This window comes from Columba livia, chromosome 8 (genome assembly GCF_036013475.1).
Source record: "Columba livia isolate bColLiv1 breed racing homer chromosome 8, bColLiv1.pat.W.v2, whole genome shotgun sequence".
Taxonomy (NCBI): domain Eukaryota; kingdom Metazoa; phylum Chordata; class Aves; order Columbiformes; family Columbidae; genus Columba; species Columba livia.
The window spans coordinates 26,592,865-26,606,344 of NC_088609.1; the positions used below are offsets into that span (position 1 = coordinate 26,592,865).

General features: G+C 38.4%; 1 protein-coding gene across 2 annotated transcripts in view; it reads left to right on the plus strand.

Annotated features, from left to right (window-relative positions):
• The window catches only part of COL24A1 (collagen type XXIV alpha 1 chain), a 136,408-nt gene that overhangs the window by 37,259 nt on the left and 85,669 nt on the right, over positions 1-13,480 (plus strand). For both annotated transcript variants that reach the window (XM_065072646.1, XM_065072647.1), the window contains exons 11-18: positions 1,907-1,960; positions 2,643-2,687; positions 6,723-6,776; positions 8,781-8,825; positions 12,109-12,162; positions 12,258-12,302; positions 12,706-12,759; positions 13,378-13,431. In XM_065072646.1, coding sequence (XP_064928718.1) covers positions 1,907-1,960; positions 2,643-2,687; positions 6,723-6,776; positions 8,781-8,825; positions 12,109-12,162; positions 12,258-12,302; positions 12,706-12,759; positions 13,378-13,431 — 405 coding nt within the window. The remainder of the gene's footprint in view (positions 1-1,906; positions 1,961-2,642; positions 2,688-6,722; positions 6,777-8,780; positions 8,826-12,108; positions 12,163-12,257; positions 12,303-12,705; positions 12,760-13,377; positions 13,432-13,480) is intronic.

Sequence of the window (13,480 nt, forward strand, 5' to 3'; positions counted from 1 at the left end):
CTTGGAATGCAGGCAGGCAAGAGAAGGAAAGCGATACTGAACGTGGGGGTGAGAGCTGGGAGTGAAGAGGAGCGGATGTTTCCTGCCCGAGGCGTTATTTCCGTAATGGAAGCTGTCAAGGGGAGATGTATCTGGCATTTTCAACCTGTAACAGCTACAAAAGTTGACAAAGGGAAACCACCTTGTCACATAAAACCATAAAAGTGATGCTGAGATTTTGAGAATGGTTCAGTTGTAGTCACGTGTATCCCAGGAACTGGAGGCTCTCAATGCTCAGTTGATTTAGAGTTTCCTTTTGATTTTTCTTGGAGGTAAAATAGGTTGGCTTTTTTCTGGGGAGATTGGGATTTGTTTGTTGTTTGGTTGATTTTTTTTTAATAGGTGCGTGTATATGCCTAAACATAGTGGTATAAGTATTTTTTCAGGCTGAGACTCTCACCATCAGGCAGTAGACGTGTTTCCAGAAACTTGCATGTTGCTGGTTGCACCTCGGATTTGAAGGACCCGTTTGCTGGGTGTTTTCAGGCTCTCAGCTCATGGCATATAGGTTGCTAAACAGTGTGCTGTGTTCTTAAGTATCTATTAAAATAATCATATTGTGCTGCTAGATTCACTTTTGTGCTGATTTTTAACGTAGTTACTAAAAGCCTTTACCTGCAGTAGCTTCTTAAACATGCCTGTTTTTTGGGGGGTGGATTTATTTGATGTCAGTTTTCATTACAGTGATGGAAAAAGTTAGTTTGTCAGGATCAAGTGCCAACAGATATTGTACCCTGAGGGACTGTATATTTTGCATTTCTTTAGTTTATTTTTGCTCAGATTCTCAGTGCATTTTGTCTCGTTCTCCTCTCAACCAACAAGACGCTAAGTGATCCCAGACGTTTCCTGAGAAGTTACTACTTCTCTGTTTACACAAAGCTAAGAATGGCCAATGTATTAGTAATTTTAGGGGAAAACACCTGTCAGGTCTTAAGGCTAAGTCCTGTATATGAATTCTACAAGCTACTTCCAATAAAAATGATGATGCAGCCCTGTGGTGACACACTACTGTGCCATGGAGGTGTATAGCAACATGATCCAGAGTATCTTTAGAGCTGTAAGTACTCTGCTTCTCAACTGTTTTAAGAAACTGTAGAAAAAAAGAAGTGCCTTTGTTTTCCTTACTCTCATTAGGGCTGGATGTCAAGATGGGAACTATCTTTCATGATTTAAAAAAAAAAAGCTACCAAAACCCCGCAACTGTTACAATTGGAGGATGAGAGTGTTGAAAGAAAGGGTTTATTTTTTTTAGTAACTAATAATATATTTGTTCCAATCTCCATTTGAATCTGGTAGTGCAGAATCCATCTATACTATTTTTGTAATTTGTGCTATCATTTCTGCTGACTCAGCAGCATGTTTCTGTGTCCGTACAACTAATTCTATGAGAACATCTTTTTCTGAGGGGAACATGGGAGAGAAATGCATTGTGACTGAACCTTAAGAAAAACATTCTCCTTATGACGAGGTAAACTTTCTAGGACTCCTGCACAGAGCAGTGATCACACAGTGTTATTGAAGTTGAGAACACATTTTCTGATGTATTTCATTAATAAAGTTAAATTCAGCAGCTTTGTCCTATTTCATCTCTTTTAATAAATAGGTCTCTGATGCAACTTTGTCTTAGTGGAACACTTTCTTATTCCTTTATGTATTGATTCTGTATCCTTATAATAGGAAACTATTTTTGCTGTTTTTCTGGAGAGTAAATCTTATCCACATTTACAATTATTCTGGCTTCACTGGTAATTTCAAATGAGCCCAAATTTAATCCCTGGATCTGTAACCCACAGCCAGCCAATACTGAGGGACAAGCAGTGTTGGTGGGAAGCAGCCTTGTAATCAAGGATTGTTCTTACGTTTTTAGGGTTTCATTGGACCTCCAGGTGTGGCAGGACAACCAGGACCTGAAGGAGAAAGGGTAGGTTTAATTAGACATTAATGAAATATTGATGTTTGGGTGGTATTGCAATATATGTTAGAATGTGAAAAAAAATGTACAAGGTATAGCCATTCATCTGAGTCTTTGCCTAAAAGCAAATCTAATGTGAATGAAATTAAATGGGTCATATCTAATCAGTCCAATCGATGAAATGCACTGCTGCTATAGTTAAACTGGGAGCAGCTGTAAATTATTATTTGAATTTAATGTAGAGCTGCAAGGATTATTGGTATTTTTTTCTTACCACCAAGGTCCATAAACAGTATTTTTCATTGAAGCAATTTCATTCAGTCAATAATTAATATTTGTCAGTTGTCAGATGATGTTTGCAATAAAACCAGTCATGGAGACCTTAATCACTGTCACTCTGTGCTTGAGCTTTTCTTTGCTTCTCTTGAGCACAAAGGATGTCTAGTCAGGTACTTTGATGGAAGCAGGATGTGGCCTTTCTTCATAGTTGTTCTGGTGTGGCCATGGTAAAGACAAGCAAAGTTTGTTTCTGCCCCCCTTTTATAGGACATTGTCTTTATGATTTTGTTTCTTTTTTTTTTTTTTTTTTATGGTGTTTCTTCTCACAATTTTTCCAGTCAAATGCAGGTTTAGTTACTTGAGCTTGAGTTATTGAAGAAAACCTAATTATGATGGATTGTTTCTTTCTCAGGGCATCCTAGGCTTCCGTGGAAAAAGAGGTCCTAAAGGGAGACAGGTAAAGTTTCTAACACTTGTTACAATTTCTGCTGCTACCATAAATGAGCCTGTAATTCACTCTGTAACTTTAATCATCTGATAAATGTTAGTTTTACTTTTTCCATAGATGACTTTCTATTGTTTCCAGTTTGTACTTTGCAATACTGCCAATTCTTTGCAGGGTATAACTAAAAGATGTTCTGAAGTGAGGAACACTTAACATGATGCACCTTGTCATGGGTTACTTATATCAGCTACCTGAGGGTTAAAAGATGACAGGAACATGAATGTGTTCTGTAAAATTAGTGTTAGCACATGGTGCAGATATGATGCGAGTTTCATAACTTTGATTTTAGTGTTGGTTTGAATGCAAATCAACAACATCTAATGTCTGATATTTCTGGAGTATGGTAAATTAAAGCTGTCCTCTACTTAACATATATTTCTACAGCTGAGAATAAACACAAATCTGCCAAGTATACATTATCAACATCTACATATTTCCTGTGGTATATCTTCAGTGCCAAGTGTTTTGTTTTCTGCTGCAACCTTATTATTTTAGGTCTTTGAAGCTATCCAGGAGTTTCCAATTTTAACTTGCTTGTGGTCTGAGACTGGTAATTGCAATAGGATTCTCCAGTTGTGCACTCAGTTGTGCTCAGCAGTTCAGATGACTTTCATCTAGTATGTTGAACAAGCTTGTTCAGCAGTAGCAGTATGATTGCTATTGTTTAGCCCTCAATGTATGCCATGAAAGTTGGGAAGGGTTCTGTTTAATTATGTGGTGGTTTCTATGTTATCTAACAGCAGCCAAATAAAAAGGCACTAGCCTTCAATAGAGTTCCTTTTGACTAAAAGAAAGGCATGCAGAGAAGTGTCATGAAGTTGATAGACTGTTCTTTCTGAAGCTGCTATCAAATTGTTAAGATATAAGATTAAAGTAAGAATCTGTTCCTCAATTGTTCAGCTAGCAGGATGGGGTCCTCCTGTGTTTGCTTATAATTCAAATTAAATGCTACTTTGAGTGGGCAAGAAGGGGTCTGTGCCATCAGTGCAGTCCAGTAGTTGGCAGCATGTTGTGCTGGTGAGTCACCTGCAGCATTTCAGAAGAAAGAGAACCTGGATGGAAAGCGAAGGCTTGTGCTCCGTGCGGAAAAGGAAGAGGAGGTTACAGCAAAACGTGTTTTGTGCTATAATCTCATTCTTGGTGGCAGGTTTCACTGAGGCTTCTGAATACCTGTGTAGTAGTTTGTTTCAATTCTTAACAGTTGGTGCTCTCCATGCTGTGGTAAGTTATTTTTAATTTACAATAAGAGCACAACTTCTGTCAGTGCCAGGCTATGCTCTGGTAAGGACTTCTATTTATATAAATCAATTCAGAGAGGTTTCACATAAAGGACAGAGCACCAAAAGCACCTCTGCACAATGTTGGTGACTACCTTCATTCAGTACTGATGCTTCTGTAATGTTGTCATTTCCTCAAACCCAAGGTTCATTCCAAATTCTTTTGATGATCTATAAAGTACTTGCTTGACTGAAGGCTACTAATCTGTGGACCAAATCAGAAGAGCAGTCACGTGGGAACCTGGCTTGAAGTACTTTGCTGGATCACAAGCTTAGAGAATGTGTGTTGTTATAACCTGAGACAATGATCACTGTGATTACAACATCTCATAACAGAGTGTTTTGGAGTTAACAAATCTGGTGCTTTGGGGCAGGGCACCGATACCAAAGGAAATTTGTCATGGCAATTGCATAGTGCCTGAAGTCAGACTCCTCACCTTGTGTTCTAAGATGCAACTTATTTCTTTGGACAAAATTTCTGTCAATAGTAATTCTCAGGGGAAAAAAAAACCCTGACTGGCAGAGATCCTTCTGAATGAAAACAGATCCCAACTATGATCTAATTTTTGGAAGGTAATGTTAAAGTGTAAGCAAAGTTAATAATACAAAGGATTGTTCACTTCAAATTCAAAATGCTACTACTTAGCAGGTTTATTGAATAGTTATTCATATTTGTAACAACTATGGCGTATTTGAAATGCAACAAATTCAATTATCAAAATCTTTATTGTGAAGATTATAGAGTGAGGATTTGTTTGAATTTTAGATTAGTTTTGCATATAGTATTTTAAAGAAAATACTTCATAGTAGAAGCATATGTATTAAATTTCTTGCCATTGTATGCTCATAATGTAAACTTTGGCTGGTTCTGTAGTATTTCTGATGTATTGTCTGTCCTGTTAGTATGATGCATAGTGATTTCATGGATATACTTTGACCGCATTTTGGGGAATGTTTTTATATAGTTTTCTTCCAAATGGGATTAGTTACAGCCAGAGGTCAATGTGACAGAACAGACCTTGTAAATTATACCAATAATTTATTAGTCAAGTTCATTGTAGCTGTAAAAACAGTTCAGGTTCTGTTTTATATAAAAATTATGAATAGTCATCCTTTGTATGCTTTATAGTAATGTAAAATGGTAACATGTAATAAAACACTTCTTGCACAGTAGTATTATTATATTACTTTCAATTTTAGACTTTTCCAACTGTTTTCCTATGTTGCATTTTCCTTTCATTTTTCTGCTTCCTAAGATAGTTTTATTAGCATCAGTTAGAAGTCACATGCTGTTGAGAACAGGATTATGATGACTGTGGGTAATCTGTCCCTTTTGTAACTCGTGGTATGCTGGGTTCTTGCTGTATATTAACATGTGACATGTGTCTATGACCTGGTAACTGGTAAAACTGTCCCATTGCATCTGCTGTTTCACATTTTATATTCATCTGTGTTATGGTAACTCTGCCTCTTCCAACACTTACCAACAGTAGTACAATCAAAATACTGTATTATTAAGGAAAGGGTGGTAAAATAAACTTCATCTACATCCTATCAGCTGGTAGCTTTTAAAAATATAGGCACTGTCAAATACTCATTTTGCATGTGTGAAATTTTACAGTACGTTTTCAGAGTTTTGTAAAAATTTGGCCAATGGTGTACAGATTGAGAACCGAATCTGCTTTATTGACCATTAATTTGTGAACCTCTACTGCTTAAATGATAAGACAGTAACACTATAAAGACCTGAACTACCAGATCTTACAGTTATGGCTACAGGCTCTTATTTATGAGTTCCATGATCAGATCTTGAAAACAAATTTCATTTTTGTGAGAGGCATTCCTGTCTTTTGCTTTCTTGATGTTGCAGGAGAATGCAGAAAAAATACTCCAACCAAAATCAACCCAAAAGATGGTCCAGGGAGTGTTAAGCATGTCTCAGATAAAGTTACAGTATCATGCATGATGATGGGAATAAAGAGCCTATTAAGTTGTTTCAATGTATTGTTTAAGCAGTGTGTGTGCATATATATACATATATATATATATATATATATATATATATATATATATACACGTACATGTAAAAAGTTGCTTTAACTTCTATAGAATTTTTGTTTAAGTGATTACTAAAGCCAAATGTAGCTTAAGCAGTGCTTGAGCTACTTTGGTTTATTATATGTTATTTTCACCTCCTTGCTGCCATTTAATTTTGTCTTCCTGACTGCTGTTCATCTAATATTGTATGATGGTGCATTAAGGAATGACACTGCTGTGCTAAATCCTGAGCTGGGCAGCTGGGTGTGTGTCCTCCAAACAAGGCAGATTAGAAAGGCCAAAGTGGCTGTACCTCTGACCTGCAGCAGGTTTGAACACAGTCTTACAGGGGTGAAAGGTTAGTGTCTCTCAGTACTGTTCCTAATACACAGAGAGAGATAAAAGGACATTCAAACATTGAAAAGACAAAAAAGAGTATTTGATATAAAAATTACTGCAAGGGTGGTATATGATTTTAGGAGACAAACAATTACTACTATTCTATTTCATTCATTTGAACTGTGCAGCCGAAACTCGCTTCCTCCATTCATCCATCTCTCCCTGAATCCACTTGCTGATGTCTGAATTTCTAATACTTATAGGAAATAAGTGTTTAGACCCCACCTTTCATGTCTTGGATAATAAAGAACAAGCATTCTCTCTTCTGCTTTAGGGTTTTCCAGGTGACTTTGGAAACAGAGGCCCCCCTGGTCCAGATGGGAATCCTGTAAGTATCAAATTGTGTCTTGATTAACATAGGAAAACTTGTAATGCTCAGTATAAACTCCCCTCCCAAATGGAAAGCAGACTTTTGCCTCAAAAGCAGCTTTGCTGTCTTGCTGTATTTGTAGGAAAACTCTGTCTGCAGACTCCAAATTCCAGTTTTCTTTGATGAGAAAAAAGAGTGAAAGGGCTTTGGGACAAACAAGGGAACAGCAATAAATGCTGGGCAAAAGAGCAGCTGATTTGAATCTGATTTTATTGTTGGATGCTGCTTTGGAGACTGCTATCAGTTTGTGTCTAAAGGTTGTTCTGATATGGACCACAGTCAGCAACTGGGCAGAGGTGGTCTCATTTCTGAAGACCTGCCCTTTCCTGACATCCATCATAGAAACTGATTTTAGAAAAGCTTACATGAGTTTTGCTGGTGAGTTATTGACATTTTGCTGTCAACATTTTGAAACATAAGGAAAAAATGATTTTGCGTTTCTGGTCCATGAGGCAAAGTTCCTGCTCATGGCAATGTCAGGTGATGTCAGTAGGGTGCTTTTCATCTGGAAAACCCTCTGAGGGGTTGTAAATGTCACCAGTTGCTCTGCAAATGATATAAAAAGGGGAGTTCTTCCTTCCCCTCCTGGTACTCACAAGTTTCTCTCCTTTCCTGATAAAGCTCTTTCTACAAGTTCTGCAGAACAACAGCACTTCAGTAGAAACAAACTCACAAAGCCTGCATCTGAAATTACAGACTTGCACTTTACAAAGAAGCCTGTTTCAACACAGGCATTTGCAAACAAGTTCCTTCTAATCTGCCAAGACAGCTGCTGATCTTACCACCTTCTCAGACAGGCAGCAGCCCCGCTCCCCTCCTCCCCAAAACCCACCCCGCAGGGCTTGTTCAGGCAAGGGGCCAGGGCTGCAGCTGCAGGGGCTGCAGTGCTAATGGGGTATTTACAGAGCCCATTCCTCAGCTGGCAGTGGGGAGCAGGGGCTGCCTGGGAGGCCTGTGGTGCCAGGAACTTGGAGGGAAGACATTTTTTCCATGTGCTGACTTGACGCTAATGACTTCTGTCTCCATGCCTAATTTCTTCTGCTGAACAGAGTAATGCCATCCTTCACTTCCACAACACCCTCTCATTTCTCTGAGGATGTCAGTGTGCCTTTGGAGGATGTTGCTAGAGCCATCAGCTTCCCTTATGGGGAGCCTGGAGCAGGTTGGAGGAGGTGTGTAGGCACCAGAGGAGCTAGGAGAGCACAAAGGAGTCCTCTGTGCCATGCCCAGCAGCCATGCCATGTTGGGCAGCTTCAGAAATGGTCCAGGTTTGCTGGGGTAAAAACTGCCCTTCACTGTGGGTGCTCATGGGCTGCAATGAACCCTGTGTATGATTTCCATTGAGTAGTAGGTCTCAAGTGTCAGGGCAGCCTGTGCGAGGTGTGCTGAAATTGAGAGCTACAACACCCCTTTCACACAGGGCAAAGAGACTGTTTTCCATGATGTTCAGAATTTTAGCCTCTGCTGAGTTAAACTTGAGTACAACAGTGGCAGTAGTAGTGTACTGTTGCATTTGTTGCTTCTACATGAGGTACAAATATTGCAGTTTGTATCAAGAAATAATTTTTCATGAAGAGCATAGCCTTTAATTTGCAAAGGTCTTTCTTTGAACTGAGCTGGTTTTTTGTTTATCTTTCAAAGGAATCTTAATAAATTCTTGTGGTGGGTTTTTTCTACCCTCCCAAAATTCTTTTTCTTATTCTCACTTTAAATATAATGGTAATAAATCTTATATTCCTTGGAAATGCAGGAATCATTTAATGATGCAAATATATTGAGATCTAATTCCACAATCAGGGATTTTAATAAGCACATTCCACTGTATAGTGATAAGCTGTCATTCTTCAAGAACTCTATATAAAAAAATCCCGATTGATTTGCTTTGCAGATCACTTTTGTTTATCACTGGGAATTTTTTAAAATGATAAAATTCAGATAATCTAAAATTCATTTTCTTTGAAGGGAATTGTTGGTGGTGTTGGTCCTCCTGGATTTCCAGGACTAAGAGTGAGTACAGTTTTATTACTTAATTTGATATGGCTTCATTGGAATATTTGTCTTGTGTGTTTGTGAAAAGATGCAAAGAATTATAAGAATCCAGGGATTTAAACAGATTTTGTTTTAGTTAGCCATGATTTTAATTAAAATCTCTCTACAAAACTGCTGTCATATTGCTGGTATGGACTATTCTTATACTTGATTTGGATTTGTATGCTTATTTCTGACCTAGTGTGTCTGGTGGTTTTATTTGAAATAAACAAATCTGTTAGTTTATACCCCTAAAGCCAGCCTTACTTTTTGAAAAAGGGCAATATTTTCAAACATTGCTGAGGTGGGTGTATATATGCTGAAAAATGATGACCTTTTTGGGGACAGAAATAGTTTTGCAAATGAGCCTCTGGTCTTCTGAGTTTAGTGTCTGGGATGACAAATGTGTGAACAAAAATATGCATGGACAAGTGCTTACAATGTAGAAATGCGGCTTCATAAAGGTGGGGCGATGGTGTATCCTTTCAACAGCTCAATAGAACTTACAGATGTAAGGGTGTTTTTAAAGATATTTTACCTTATTTAGCCAAGACACATTAGAAATGCAACTCACAAGCAGTTATTAATAACTCTTCATAGTTGAAAAGACCTTACTGGTACAGTAAGATTTTGCAGTTGAGGAAAACGTGGCCCAGCAATGTTTTCTTCAGGTTTCTGATCAGCCTTTGGGAGCTTCCAAAGCATCAGCAAATCTGGATGGGGTTTTGAAATAAGGTCAGAGCATGGCTAAAGAGCACATCAGTATCTAGTGGCATGAGTCCTTTGTGGTTACTATAACATAATGTATAGGAATCATCGTTAAAATTTACTTTTATACACTCCTCTGTGTTTCTGCATGGCATCATATTAGTTACTCTGGTTCCCACTTTCCCAGTCAGTAAGATAATTGGAAGAGCTGTGCTTTGTTCCACAGTTTCTATATGAGGGACCATTGCACTCTTCAAACTGTAGCAGAATTTCACAAGACCCGGGGGGAAGTTCGGGTGACCCCAGCATTCCCAAATACAGCTTGTGTGGTGCAGCCCTGGTCCTTGACCACACCTGGTCTTCAAATGGGTTTGTGCACCCTGGCCTCTGGTTTCATGTGGCAGATGACCATGGTCATTCAAACATGTAAAGAACTAGACACCTCAATGTTTGTTCTAAAACGCTTGGTCAATTATAATGCATTATGCTGTTACAAGATGCAATATTGAACATGAGATTAAATATATTATTCTGGCAGAACCTAACAGCATTAATTCAGGTAGCTTGCCCAGCCCAGCTGTATGCAGTGTCAAGTGCTAATTATGTTTTTGTGTTTGTTCATGAGAACAATGGTGAAGTGAGCAACACCAGCAAGCTGAGTCCAAGAATTTCTTCCTTCCATATTTTCTTCAATATACAAAGCTATTGCCAAGTTCAGAGTTTTGGCTGCCTGAGTAGTTAGTCTCTCGAGATTTGCAAGGCTATGAGTTTTAATAAGATGAGGACTTTTCAGGTATTAGAGCTAGCTTTTCATTTTTACCTGTTTTTGTTGTGTGTTTTTTTGGGGGGCATTTTTTTTGGTGTATTTTAGTTTTCTTTTTCTGGTATCTTATCTTTTTGACAGGTAGAAGCAATTTGGTTTTAGTTTCCCTTGCCACATAGAAATTGTCAGAAAGGTACACTTTATGTAGCTGAAGTAACTTTTGTTTTCTATCAGGAAGTTTTAGCCAAACTGATACACATGTGCCAACATGTAGTGAGGATGTTTTAGATGAAGGATGAGTTTTTAAACTGATAGACATTCATCCCTTTCCTTATCAGTGGGATCACTTTTCAAGTTTTATTTTTGTGTAGTCCCAGTTTTGTGCTGTCAATTAGCTCAGCCAACGTCTCCATAGACTGTCACAGGAGTTTCTTCAACCTGAATTTTGCAAAGCTGTTTTGGAACTTCTTCCCAGTGCTTTTGTAAGCTAAATTTCCCAACTCAGTACCCCTTTGTGATTTTTTTTCAATCAATCCTATTATTACCAGAAGTATGCATTTCAATGTACAGTATCATTAACACAAAAATGCCTTGCTGAACTAGAATATATAGCACAAGTAAGAGACAGCAATGTAAACAATTTATCTTGGCATAGGCTAACATGACGGAGTATATCATTTAAGCAGTGCTAAAAGCTAAAGCAACACGGAGTGGGGAGCACCACTGAGACGCTAAGTCATCAGTCTTCCTTTTTCTCCAGTGGGCCATGAGCCCAGTTTTGGCTGCAGAAGAATGTTTTTGCAAACAGTGCTGAACGAGTCTCCAGAGAATAATTGATGTGTGCTGAACTGGAAGTCACTAGATGTCCATCTCATCTTTTACGTGTCACTCTCAGCAAGCGGCAAAAGATTTCTATATTCATATTTGTTGCTAAATTCTTGCATAGCCACAGAGCTGTTCACACTGGGGAGGGCTTTTTTGGTTTTGGTTTCTTTTTTTTTCCACCAGAGGCAGACTAGGTAGAAAGTAGATGGATTTCGCCCCCCAATCCTGTACTATAATTCTAGTTATTGCTAAATAATGTGTCGTGTTTAGCTCATCATTTTTCATTAATGTTATTGCTGTTGCTGTGTTGATGATTTTTTTTTTTTTTGAGGTTCTTATTTTTTTTATTTTTGGTTCACTTTTTCAAGTCATTAAACTGTCTATATAAATCCCAGAAAGGAGAAACGTAGTAAGGGTTTTGAAGGTACATGAGAACAGAGCAAGTTAGCTTGCCTGTCAGAATTTAGGTTAAGTTTGCACACTTGGTGTTTTAGAAGAATCCCATCTCTCTTTCTTAACTTGTAGAAATCACCAAGACATGAGAAATCCTAGAAAAAGTCCCTTTTTATGACGCTACTCACAGCAGAATAATTGTTTTAAGCCAAATTCAATAGAGTTGTGATGTCACATAACCCTAAGGACAGGGGGGATAGCCAGTGATCGTGTAGCTCTGCTACAAAGGAAAGCTTCCTTGTTCTGCGTTGCCTAATGCACTGCTGTCTTCTGCTCACTACAGAATCTACAGGGAAAGAGGGAAATTTGGTTTCCTGTGTTTCCACTGATGTGGCTGAGAACTGTAAAAGTGGAGGGCTTATAACTTGGATACATTTTTCCCCAATAAATTAGCCTGAAAAAGATTTTGTTGTTTTCTCTGTGGTGCAGAAAATGCCACAATCTGTTACCAGTCTTTAAACTACCCCATTTCATCAAATATTTAATGCAGTCACTTTTCTTGCTGTCTCACAGGGAGACATGGGGCCGGCAGGACTGAGTGGACCATCAGGAATTCCAGGGCCCGCGGTACAGTGCTAAACGATCCCACAGCCCGGTGCCTGTGCTGCTTTCCAAATTACAGACAAACATTGGATTTTTTTTTCTTTCTTTCATTTTATTAGGGTCTCCCAGGGAGTATGGGACAGCCTGGAATGAAAGGTGATAAGGTGACTTAAATATTTCCATTATCTTAGAGATATATTGTTCTTTCAGACTCCTTTCATTAAATCTTGAGCAAAACAATGTACTTGACAAAGCCTTCCTTTTTTTCCTTTTTATTTCTATTATCTTTTGACTTTTTTTTTCAAATTACTTCAGTCTTACAATCTGGTGCTTTAGACAAACTTACTTCTGGACAGAGAAGTTACTATGGGGCATAACAAGATCCAGTGCTGTGTCTGTAGGGTTTCCTGGAAGAGTGCTTCTAGGCAGCATATTGCTTTGTCATTCAAAGATCTGTCTTAGATTAATTAATTATTTTGTATTTAAAATGTTCTCATTCTCTAATTCTGATAACTACCCCACTTTAAGCCACATACATATGTCTGTATAAAATAATATGTTGTTTAGGGTGAACATGGCCTTGCAGGAGAACCGGGAGACCAGGGGTACCCAGGAGACAAGGTAATTTATAATTGTACTGTTTCACAGAATTGTCCAATATCAGCAACTTCATCTGGCGTCTGAGCCTCTTATAATGCAAAAAGTCACTTGCATAAAAGTAGAGTGCTGTAGTAAAAGTTGCTGGATACTACCGAACTAACGTTTTAAGAAATGTTGTGCTAATTAAAACTTAGTTACGGAAAGCAGCAAACAAGTAAAGGTCATGGGCAGTGTTCTGGCTGCTGTGTGTTCAGTGACATATAAAACAAGAAAAAATTGATGGTATGATCTGAAACCTGCTAAGAAACTGTTGTAAAATATATTTTTCCCTTGAACCTTTGGGTTCATCTGCAGCTCACCTGGACCAGCTGTGGTTAACAGCAGCACATGGTCTGGCATGCTGCTTCATATCATGAAACTGGGATAAATATCTTCTTTCCTATTTGGCTAGTACATCAGAAGTCACTGAAATAGCACATCCTGTGAGAACTCTTGATGGAAGTTGTATGTTAGAAGACATTTCTCATCCCACAGAATTCTTTCGAAGCCTGTTTCAGGTGGCAAAGTGTAGCAACCTATTGCTTCCAACACAACAAGCAAGACATCATCATATGTACCTAATGGCTTTCTTTTTTTCAGGGTGCTCTTGGTTTACCAGGACCCCCAGGGATCAGAGGAAAGCCAGGACCCCCAGTAAGTTTACACATCAATTTTTGCTCTCAGTGTATCACTATATGTTGTT